The sequence below is a fragment of the Ictalurus furcatus genome, chromosome 27 (assembly GCF_023375685.1).
Source record: "Ictalurus furcatus strain D&B chromosome 27, Billie_1.0, whole genome shotgun sequence".
NCBI lineage: Eukaryota > Metazoa > Chordata > Actinopteri > Siluriformes > Ictaluridae > Ictalurus > Ictalurus furcatus.
The window spans coordinates 12,882,598-12,895,419 of record NC_071281.1 but is presented as its reverse complement, the minus strand read 5'-3'; the positions used below and the strand labels follow the sequence as shown (position 1 = coordinate 12,895,419).

Genomic DNA, 12,822 nt, shown 5'->3' with positions numbered 1-12,822 from the left:
GAAGAAAAGGATAAGCAGTATAGAAGATGGATGGATGGATGGACTTTAAAGTGTCTACTTGAGAAGTTATTTCCCAGTAAAGTATAGTAACATTTAAGTAAGTATGACCTCTGGGTACATTAGACAACAACGTGTACAGAGTGCAGCATAACATGGTTCCATTTGGTTTTCCTTGTTTCATCAAAAAAAGCCAATGAAACCACTGAGTTCAAGCACTGTGCTGTATATAGATAAACACAAAGCTATTCTGCAGTAAGCAGCATTTAAATTTCATTCAGGTACCAATGAGTGCACTGTCAAACCCCTATCAATCTAACTCCATCACCCCATTCTCACTGCTCTCCAATGAAAATCATGACCTTTGACATTTATAAAAGGGCAGCAGTGGTCTCCAGTGGCTGAATCTCTGACCCTTTAGTCCAGGGACATTGGCTTATGTTTGGTGGATTCCCACTGAGTCAGCCTGATAGAGTGTTAACACTGAAGGTCATGCTTAAAGGTCAGGCGTCAAATGTCCACCTCGTCTGGGCATGGTCAGTAGTGTTCACAGCCCCGGCACTTTGATGCCATCAGGCTCCTTTCAGTCACTCTAAAATACACAGAAAAGCAGACAGAATTTGGAATGTGGGTGCAAGGCAGCACTGGGTTACATAAGAGAACGTGACAGGCTTTTATCTTCAGGAAGCAAGGTAGAACAAGAGAAAGAGGTAGAGACAGAGAGAGGTGATGTAAGGGGGAGGGGGAGGCTGCCATGCTATTTTTGAGACTCTTGATCAAGGCTCTTCCCTTTCTCTCTCTCATTCTATCTCTCTCTCTCTCTCTCTCTCTCTCTCTCTCTCTCTGTCTCTCTCTCTCTCGCTCTCTCCTTCTCTGCAGTTTTCACAATAACAGAGAAGATTAGGAATAGAAGCCAGTTAACTCTGTGCACTAGTGACCACTCAGCTATTTTTTTCTCTGTTGGGACCATTTTTAAAAGAACCGATTCTCTTATCATGCAATTTTGCACACACCCTCCAGTGTGCATCGTGCAATTATAGTTTTAGTACCAACACACAGGAAGTTGTTGCACCCATCACATTTATTATGTGCAGTAAATTTTTGATGCAGGTAAGTGTGTCAATAGCATTGATCATGATACTAAGATATTAATGCCTAATTTACTAATGCTTTAATGCAGTTGAACATCTGCGTAAAGTCAGAATCCTAAGTGGTTGAAATTATAGAAGGTACACATGAATGCAGTGCTAATCATCTAAATGTCTGCTTTTAGAAAAAAAAAAACAACCATCCATAAATGCATCAGGTCTTGTTTTTTCTCAGCTACTATTATCTCTGATCATCAGAATCAACGTGAAACAGATACTGTGTGTCAATTCACCTACTCACAATGCACTAAAAGTATGTACCGGTACTGTTTTTGTGAAGAAAAAGTACATACGTTTGAGTGTGTAGCAAAAGAGTATGCAAGTACTGGGACATAGTAACACATCATGTAATGAAAGAAACGTTGTTGTCTAGTTACGCACACTGTCACCATAAATAAACTTATCATTGCTTTTAAGCTTTTATTCATTCAATATTTCTTATATAATGTATATTATATAATTTAACTGTCCACTTTAATTCAATAAATAATTGAAACTGTTTGAGTTCGAGTGGAGGCCCAGGGCCCACTAACATGGACTAACATGTGATATGGAATGAAATTGATTCAGGTGCAAAAAATTGAGGTTGTAGATGTTAAAACATAAAAGAGAACTCTCTACAATTCCTGAATGATTTGTTGTTGTTTTTTAAATCCGAGAATCAACCCTATTTCAAATAAGATCTATTTAATATAATATAAATAAATAAATGCAGCTTCAAGCTGCATATAACTGAATATATACACACATTTTTTCAGTGCTATTAATGCTGCATGACCATACACCCCACACTTTTAAAATAAATGAATCATTAACAACTGACTTTCCTGGGTCACTTAAAAGCGATTTGAGAGCTTTTTATATCCATACAGAAGCCAAATAAATTCTAGCTTATTGTGAGGATTTTTTTTTTTTTCCAACTTTACACAGCTGAAGTTGAACAAACACATTGTGATTGGAAGTAGAAAAATATGAATGCAGCATTATTCTGTCAATCATTTAAAGACAATGATGTGTGATATATAGATGATTCTGCCCAGAATCTTGCTGTTGCAAAATAAAATCTAGTATGTAAAATTTTCATTAAAAATTAAGAACTAGTAATATTAAGGCAGCAAAATGTTCTTGCACTCTTGAGTCACCGAGTAAAGCCTAAATTATTCATTCAAAGTCAGAGCTGTTGGGTCAGATTTGGTGCAACTGTGTTACTGAAAGTCATTCTATGCATTGCTTGCAATAACATATTTATACCAGAGAGGTCACCAACTTAACTTATTATTATTAAAAGTTACTTATTCATGCTCAAAGTAATGACAGAACATAAACCCAAATGATGGGGTTTATTATGTTTATTATGTAATTTGTTTGAAAAACAAAATAGTATTTTAGATCATATGTACACATATTTGGTTTTTTAAATACCAAATTGGGTTAGTTTTGAAACAAACTGAGTGGAAAAAGCAAGTCAGTAGGTGATATTATTTGGGGGGCTCGTTTAAAAACAGCCCACAGCAACCAAAATCTTGTTTCACAAACAAATAATTTAAATGAAATCTAATCATTAGAGTTTTTTTTTCTGATTTACCATCAGAATATGGAAGAAATATAGCAAAGATTGGGATTATGGGTACTATGGAATGTATTATGGCCATACCAGGCAATGATAAAAAGGCGTATTGCAGATACTCCAAGTCAGAAATGCGTGTGTACCATGGTGACCTTGTTTCCCACGCGAAGACTAAGAAGCACTAAAAAAGCTCCATTTTCCAACATCTGAACTTTTTGGGCTAGTTTCAGGTCTTTTGGTGTTCTTTTTGAGATGTAATTGGGCTGAACATTTTGCTGAGACTTGGCAACCTTGCTTGTGCATAACGAGACGAGAGACCAATTGTGGGACCACGATAGTAATCTCTTTGAGCTTTCTGGAGTTACATACCAGTTACCTGTCAGTAAAATATGATTCATGTTGTCATTTTGCATTTGGTCCATATTAGACTATAGTCATATCAAAAATGCATGACTGGTACTGTTGTAACTTTTATAGTGTAGTCAGGAAGGTGGTAATGGGTGATCTGTGGTCTTGCTGCACTGAGTTTAGCCTGAGAGGTTGGAGCAGTATGTAGTGGCTCGTCTTGCTGTAAGTTTCCATGCGTGGGACTCAGTGTAGGAGGTTTGCACAAGGCCTGTACTCTCTTCACCTGTAAAGCAAGCAAGGACACACTAAGGAAAATGAACAAAAATGTTATGCAGAATGAAAAAGATGTGGAAATGTACTGTCTACAGTGCTGTGAAAAAGTGTTTTTTTTTCTTCTGTTTTTGTGAATATCTCATACTAAATTGTTTTAGAAATGAAAACAAAATCTAAGATAAAACATGGGCAACCAATGTCAATACCAACTGTGCCTGTGTGAAAGTATATTTGCCCATGTAGTTACTAATTCGCCAAATGTATGCAACTAGGCCTGATTACTGCAAACCCTGTTCAATCAAATCAACAGCATGAAGTTGGTTAAAAGGTCTTACCCAGTAACACACTATGCCAAAGTTGAAAGAAATTCCAGAAATGATGAGGAATAATGATTGAAATACATCAATCTGTGAAGGGTTACAAAGCTATTTCAAAGGCTCTGGGACTACAAAGAACCACAGTGAGAGCCGTTATCTCCAAATGGGTAAACTCCAAGAGCACAGCAACGACTCAGCCACCAAGTCACAAAAGAGCCAAGGATAACATCAAAGGACCTACAGGCCTCTCTTGCATCAATAAAGATCACTGTTCATGACCCCACTATCAGAAAGACACAGGACAAAAATGGCATCCATAAAAGATTGGTGAGGTGAAAACCACTGATAACCTAGAAGAACATTAAGGCTGAATTTTGCCAAAACACACCTTGATGATCCTCAAACCTTTTGGGAGAATATTCTGTGGACTGATGAGTCAAAAGTGGAACTGTTTGGAATACAGGGGTCCCGTTACATCTGGCATACACCAAACAGAATTCCACAAAAAGAACATACCTACGGTCAAGCATGGTGGTGACAGTGTGATGGTGTGGGGATGCTTTGCTGCTTCAGGGCCTGGGCAACTTGCAATAATTGAGGAAAACATGAATTCTACTCTCTACCAGAAAATCCTAAAGAGAATGTCCGGTCTTCACTTCGTAAGTTGAAAATCAAGTGCAACTGGATTACACAGCAAGACAATGATCAAAAGCATAGGAGTAAATCCTAGAAGTAAGTGAAAGACTGATCTCCAGTTATTGGAAGCATTTGGTTACAGTTATTGCTGCTAAAGGTGGCACAAACAGATTTCAAGTTTAAGGGGGCAATTAGTTTTTCACATGGGTGATAGGTGCTGGATAACTTTTTGTTTCCTTCAAAAAATAAATAAAATAAATAAAAAGTGTATTGTGTGTTTACTCAGGTTGCCTTTGTTTTATGTTGTATTTCATTTGAAGATCTAAAACTATTTAGCATGAGATATACACAAAAACAGAAGAAAACATACTTTTTCTCAGCACTAAGATACACTAGAGTTCTGATGGAGCAATGATAAATACTGTAATGTCATCCAGTACAATGACAAGACTACTGCTAAAGAAATTACTGATTCCATGGGCTGATTAAGGTGATTATTTCAATGCATATCTGATGAAATTGAGGTCCCTAGTCTTACTCTGTTGTTTGACTCTTCTGAGAATGCTCTTTGAGAATCTGCATATTTATTTATTTATTTTACAATATCTGTTATTTATAACAGGCAACTGCCATTTGATTAAATGAAGTTACCCAGCAGCTACTGGGTAGTAGGTACAGAGTAACATGTAGTTGGTACATGTAATGAAAAATATATTTAAAAAAATAATAAATTCTAACCCTCATCTGATTTAAAATAAATAAATAAATAATTGATTGAGAGAGTGATGGCTCCACATTTCTGATACTAACAGCTTCTTTAGCAAAAAACATACATATACTTTACTACAATCTTGTTTCATATGTTATAACAGATGCCATATCCTGTTCTGACAGATTGTGCCTTGTGTTCTGTTGCAATGTTGTGTTCCCATGGTTGATAATTATTATTATAGCTGTCATAATGTTTCATTTTATGACAGCTTAGACTATATGCAAATTTGAAAGCATTTAACACAATGAAGGTTAAAACAGTTTATATAAAGTACATTTTTAATGATGTGTCATAAAACGTATGGTAAATAGAGGACTGTGAACAAAAATTACCATAGACATAAGCGGCTTGGCATCAAACATTTTGGCTGCTAGAATGACAACTAGGATTAATGGTAACAAAACAGTATTTAAATTCTCTCATTATATGTGACGCAAGTATGCGTTTACGTGAGTCTTCTTGTTGTGAAGGTGACAGAAGAATACAAGTGCAGGATTTCAAGGTAGCAGGCAAACCAAAAAGCTAAGCAAAACTCAGAAACTTGGTCTGATGAGCTGCCAAAACACATGCCAAGCTAGTTAAACTGTTAGACCAGTTATTTTCCAACCTCCTTAATGCTCAACTAAACTGATCAATAAATGCTTGAAATTTTCAAATCACCTTACTGTAGTGTTATTTTCTTAAAAATTATTGTCTATGATGTAGCATTAATCGCATTAATTCTGAAAATTCCTTTCTACCATATACCAGCTGGCAAAAAATGGTCTACTAGCTTGATTAGCAAGGCCTGCATTTTAGCAGATGATAGCTAATCAGACTCAGTTGGATTTTTCAACAGGGAAGCAATCTGCAAACAGGTATAAACTAAACAAAACCAAATTAGTAAGACCCTGAGCAAGACAGGGAGCTAAAAGCCTGGACTCATTGAAAACACAATGCTGGCACAACACTTCACAAAGTAACGTTGAGAGTCTGAGTTATTTAAAGGTAACAGTATGATTGCAAACAGATGACCGTTATTAGTAATCAGGTGCCTTGGAGTGGGTGCTTGACTGGAGGTCATGTGATAAGTTTGTGGGCTAAGGATCATAGGAGTTGTAGTCTGAAACTTTGGGAGTTGATGCAGGATTTAAGTACAACGAAATACAACTAAATTTTTCCTCACATCCCAAATACAAATTGTGTTGCTCAAGCTGGTAGAACATCTGGTAGAAATGTTTCTAAATTAAGGATGTAGACAAGTTGTTTTAATAAAATAACACAACAATAAGGCAACTAGAAAATCTCAAATATTTATTGGTAGTCTACCAGTTTGACCAGCTCAGGCTGTGTTTTGGCAGCTGGTATCTCATCAGACCAAGCTGGGTTTTTCAGCAGGGATAACACATTTCAATGATTTGAATTAAATTGAGTGGTCATTCCAGAATTCAATTAAGACCAGTCAACAAGAGACAGAACAACAGACAAAGAGAAAGAGCTAGTGATGTCTCAAGGATCAGGAGTGCTGATGGCTGCTACAGATGGTATGATTATAGTGCTGCTTCATTGCGCTCAACAAAAAGCATTCATTCAGCTCCAATCATGCTTGTAGATGCCAGACTCTGGCTCTGGAATTTATATTTAGAAACATCTATATTTAGAGCCATTATCAGATATTATGTTTAAATATTAATGCATTTTGGATATCCGATTGTAAATGTAATAGCTCCATTTAGTATACCAATTCCAAATGGTTTGATAGATTTCATTTTTAATTACTGTCTTCTGTTTAAGAGATTATGTTAGGATGCAGATCCGAAGTAAAGATACTATCAGAGAATGGATACATTTAACACAAGTAGAAATGGTTGTAACAGCAGTAGTAGTACATCAGGTGATGTTCCTTGAGAAGCTCAGAAGATCGAAGAGTTGTAAATCAATAACTGATGTGTCCAATGCGGTTAGTTCCTGTGTGTATTTACAGCAGATCTGTAGACTGTTGACTAATCATGCAATGTAAATATGGGGCATCTTGTACCTTCTACTTTCAGGACAGGCATTGTTAATATTATATTGGGGTTAAGTGGAGTTACACAACATCCATTACCCCTTGGGCTCCTGCTGCTACCATAATACAGTCTCATCAAATTTGTAGTCAATTTGCTCAGCAGTTTGGTGATTCCATGATTGGGGTGCCATTTAGCTGTTCTAAGTGTTTAAACTTTTTGTTTTGACTATTTGAATCTGGAGTATGCATTTAACCATTCAAAAATGTGGAATATATATATATATATATATATATATATATATATATATATATATATATATATATATATATATATATATATTTACAATGATTCCTTGCTGGATTTTGCTGCTACATGAGTAACAGTGTTGGGTCTTTAGCACAGAATTAACAAAAATACAAAATGTGGTTAACTATTAATTATTTGAACTGTATTTATTTAATTAATAATTTACCTTCAGTCTATAATTTGGGTACCATTTGTATGTTCAAGTAACCTCGTTTGTCAATATCATTGGAAATGAAATTAAAAAAAAGAATGTGAGAATTTTTTCTTTCTTGGAATGTTACTCAGGTAACAGGGTTGAGTGAACCTAAGGGACACAACTAAAATGTATATTATTTATAACCTATAACAAATGTAATTTAATAATGGCATAAAAACCACACCCCAATTGTGGAATCACTATTTCATTCTGAGCCATTAATTGCTACTGTGGAGTGTGACATCACAAATAAATTCAAAGCTGAACATGGGCACCCCCAAAACAGGTAGAAATTAATTTTTTTGGGCTCTGGTAAAAATAGTCAGTTGCCCTAGCTTTTAATTCTTGTGAATTTTACATGAAATCAACAGAAATGTATTTGCTGTTTCTTTTGGAAATCTGACCACATGGGCATTGTGGGAGATCAAATCCACTCTATCAGAGCTGCATCAGCTGCACAAGTTATATGATACTAGATAAGTTGGTGCTCTATTAAAAGCACTGACCTACATTTTCATTTTTGTAGCTAAGTTACAAATTATTGAAGGGTGTTGGATACTCTATATACCTGGGTCATTCTTTGTCTGACATCTTACCCGTTTTTCACTAAATAATGACTTTTATATATACACTGTATGGCCAAAACTATGACACTTGATCAACATTGATGGTGATTGCTAGTGCCGCTTGAAGTACCATGGAAATTAGGTGCTCAAATTGTACAGCTGTCCTGTGTGCACAGAGCTTGCCTGTTCTCCATGTGCCTTGAGGGTTTCCTCTGGGCATTCTGATTTCCTCCAAAGAGATACGTTTTAAGCTGATTGGCATTCCCAAATTAATGATAATTATGAGTCTTTATTGATCACATATATATTGCAGTACAGTGAAATTCTTTTTTTTCCCCACATATCCCAGCATGTCAGGAAGTTGGGGTACAGTGTCCCTGGAGCTGCTCACTGTTGGGGTACCCAACAGTGGCAGCTTGGCAGCACTGGGGCTTGAACCCCCGACCTTCCAATCAGTAACCCAGCACCTTAACCACTAAACCACCACAATATATGAATTGTCCATAGTGTGTGAATGTGCTCCCCCTGTGTAGGATAAGCAAGGAAGTAAGGGGCCTAAACATGTTCCAGCATGACAATGCCCCGTGCACAAGGTGAACTCAATAAAGACATGGTTTGCCAAAGTTGGTGTAGAAGAACATGAGTGGCTGCACAGAGCCCTGATCTCAGCCCCACTGAACACCTTTTGGAATTAATTGAAATGCTGCCTGTGTGCCAGGCCTTCTTGTCTAACATCAGTACCTTTCTAATGCTCTTGTGGCTGAAAGGGCAGAAATTCCCCCAGCCATATTCTAAAATCTAGTTGAAAATCCTTCCCAAAGGGGCGCGGTTACAGAAACGACCATCTTGTATTATGGTCAGGTGTCCACATACTTTTGGCCATATAGTGTACTTAAACCTATATACCTATATATAAAACTTCTTGAATAATAAAATATAACATTGATTGGTGAATTATGAGGTAAAGCAATGAGTCATCAATGGAGTGTAATTACCATCCTGAACTATAATGTAATCACTAAAATGTAATCACTTCTGCAGTAAAGTCTTCATTTTATGTTCCCCACTTCTAGACCAGTGCCATGGAACATTATCACTGTAGTTTTTGCTATAGTTTCTTAAATTAGTGGAAAATAGTAGGAATATTTGTTATCTTTAAAGTTCTATTTTGATTTATAAGCACATGTTTTCCCTTTGTCTCCCTTTTCCTCTTTCTTGTTCTCTCGCTCTCTCTCTCTGTCCTCCAGTGGGTGGCGTTTGCCTCTCTGTTCTTCATCCTGGTGTCTATAACCACATTCTGCCTGGAGACACACGAGGCCTTCAACCCCATCATTAACCGTACGGACGTTGACCCACAAGACAACAACATTACACGAGTCTACCAGGAGACTGTGACCGAGGTCTATCTCACTTACATCGAGGGCGTGTGCGTGGTATGGTTTACCTTCGAGTTCCTCATGCGCATCACCTTTTGTCCAGACAAAAAAAAGTTCATCAAAAACACCCTTAACATTATCGATTTTGTGGCCATCCTGCCTTTCTACTTAGAGGTGGGACTGAGTGGCCTGTCCTCCAAAGAGGCTAAAGATGTGCTCGGGTTTCTGCGTGTGGTCCGATTTGTGCGCATCCTCCGAATCTTTAAACTGACACGCCACTTTGTGGGCCTACGTGTGCTTGGGCATACACTCCGTGCCAGCACCAATGAGTTCCTCCTTCTCATCATCTTCCTTGCCCTTGGAGTGCTCATCTTTGCCACTATGATCTACTATGCGGAGCGCATTGGGGCCAAGCCTAATGACCCCCGCGCCAGCGAGCATACACACTTCAAGAACATCCCCATCGGGTTTTGGTGGGCTGTGGTCACTATGACTACTCTGGGTTATGGAGACATGTACCCACAGACATGGTCGGGCATGTTGGTGGGTGCTCTGTGTGCCCTGGCTGGCGTGCTCACTATTGCCATGCCCGTTCCAGTCATCGTCAATAACTTTGGGATGTACTACTCGCTGGCTATGGCAAAGCAAAAACTACCAAAGAAAAAGAACAAGCACATCCCACGTGCCCCACATCTGGGTTCTCCAAATTTCTGTAAGTCAGGCACGAACTCGCCCCACCACAGCACACAGAGTGACACATGCCCGCTGGCTGCCCAGGACGAGGTTTTAGAAATGAACCGAGCAGGTAGGAAACCCTTCAGTGGCATGACCATCTGAATGCACGAAAAGAGACTAAATACTCCTAGCCTGAGAATGAGACTGAACCCTCTGTTTCCTTCCTTTCTGCCCCACTGACTTCTTTACTGTTCTCTCAGCTTGACTCCTGAATGCAACATTTCTCACTTTCCAGACAAGCCAGCAACTTCAGCATATCAACCTTCAGAGGCATAAAAAACCCATTCAGCATTTTTTCCCCATTCTGTTAAACACACACATACACACACCGTGCCATCAAAAGTCTTGCTCTACACCACACACTTTTCTAACGCTGGATGTTTTCCTACTCTGGAACATATCAAGGTGAACTGCATTTTTAACGAGAAAAAAAAAAAAAAAAGCATAGCATGCTCATTCGGCTCTATTATGAACCCGTGCTATACTGATCTAACCAGTCCTTCCAGGATTTTGGGATCGCAGAAATTAATGCAAAATCAAGCAAACTCCGCAATATTCGGAGGAGCTTGCAATTTTTCAAACATTATCACAGATGTTTCGCAGATTTGGGCCAAGACATGTCATGTGAAGTCATCGCAACATGCATTCAGCCAAAGCCCTCTTAATTTCAAGTGCATTAAACAATAAGTACAGCTAAAACATCTCATTCACCAACAAACATCACAGCAAAAGACCGTGCAAAACAATTTTGTGCAATTGCAATTTCACCAAATTCCTCAAAAAAAGCACAAAACTGCACAAATTGCATTGCAAATTTTGAAAAAAAAAATCTGCAGCACAATCGAGTGTTTTTGGGCACAACAATCACAAAAAATTCTATGAAATCCTGTACGGACTGTCTAACTCTTAGGTGTTTAATGTGTTTGTATTTAGATAGGCCTATACATATTTATGTAGATCATATAATCTAGTCAATAAGTATATTAAGTGTTATTGATGTGTAGTTTGTAGTTGCACTTAGACTGGTGAAGCTTTAATTATACAATGATAGGCAGGAAACTCTTAAGGCACATACTTTACACTGGATATAATATCATAGACCTTATGATTAAACTAATACAGGGTAAGTTTTGTGTTTTATATCAGGTAGAATACTATAGTGTTTTGTTTAAAAAAAAAAAAAAAAAATCTCCGTGTATTATGGCGATGGTCACCATCGCCATTTGTAGCATATGTTTTATTACCACGGATTTTTGATGAATTTCCCCATACTGAGAAAAGAACAACAAATCTGTTAAATTAGTTTAATCCAAACTCACTTATTATTGGAAGGCCAAGGCAAATATGTAATATCTGTGATCATACGGTATAATGCAGATTCAAACCCACATTAGACATAAATGTTTTTGTATGAGACATACATAAAACAAAAATGAATTTCATTATTTAAAAAAAAAAAGAGATGAATTTGTCCTATGCATAAATGTTTAATAGTGCGTTTAGAGTAAATGGAAATGTACTTATTTTCTCTGTGCAGGGAAACGTTGAAACTAACTCTTTAGTACAAAGTTAGTACAAAACTTGTCATCCTGCTACCTGTATAGTTTACAGACTGTTAATTATTCTCCTTTCTTTCATAAAGTGTTAATAGCAAGCAGTCACACTGACACTACTCTTCTCTGAATCCTAGTGAAAAAGATCCTGATCAGTATGAAAATTCTGCCCCTTCACATGAGTAAGTAGCTTGAAATGAGAATGAGAATAAGAGCAGATAAGTGCTTCCACTGGAAGTACTTAGAGACTGTCCACTTTCAAAAGAGAGAAAAAGATAGTGAGAGATGGAGAAAGAAAGATAGAATTGTTTCATTAGTGTGTAATTTAGAGTAGCTCTTCTGTGAACTCAGGAAGAGATTATAATACACATAGATGGATGTACTGTACACACACATACACAACGGCACACGTGCTTACAGATGCCAGACCTCTTAGATACAGAACAATCTGTAAATACACCCAACAACAGATTACATGGCACTCACTCTTGTTCTTATATACTGCAGTATATACAGCTCCATGGACATGCTCAAGTAACTTATTTTACACATAATACAAGAAGAAAATTGCTATTTAATACTAGCTATGTAAGATAACAGTGCAACTTATTGCAAAATACATATAGTTATACTACTATGATATGTCTGCTAAGGAGAACAGTCTAACTGGATGGGGTTTTTAATTCTATTTTAAATGCTTAATTTTTTTTTTTTTTAATTTAAAAAATTTTTTTTTTAAAGAGACATTAGCATTATACCTGTGTTAGGATTTATAAGTGATTAGAGCAGAGAATTTTGAATATACTGCACAGGCTGCCACAGCGATATTTCACTTATTAGTACTATAAATGGCTTATTTTCACATTCGCAGTCTCACCCACGTAGGTGTAAAAAAGTGCAGTTGAAACTATTTCGAACCACTGCATGGACCTACATTTAGTCTTTCAGCCAGTGAATGTCTTTGCAGGTAACTGAAGCTTGCTGGTGATTATTTATATATTAGTCCATACTATAGAATACAATTGCTGATAATAAACATGCACC

The 12,822-nt window shown here is 37.2% G+C and overlaps 1 protein-coding gene across 2 annotated transcripts in view; it reads left to right on the top strand.

The window, feature by feature from the left end:
* The window catches only part of kcnc1a (potassium voltage-gated channel, Shaw-related subfamily, member 1a), a 40,943-nt gene that overhangs the window by 16,447 nt on the left and 11,674 nt on the right, over positions 1-12,822 (top strand). For both annotated transcript variants that reach the window (XM_053617058.1, XM_053617057.1), the window contains exon 2: positions 9,362-10,295. In XM_053617058.1, the coding sequence (XP_053473033.1) occupies positions 9,362-10,295 (934 nt within the window). The remainder of the gene's footprint in view (positions 1-9,361; positions 10,296-12,822) is intronic.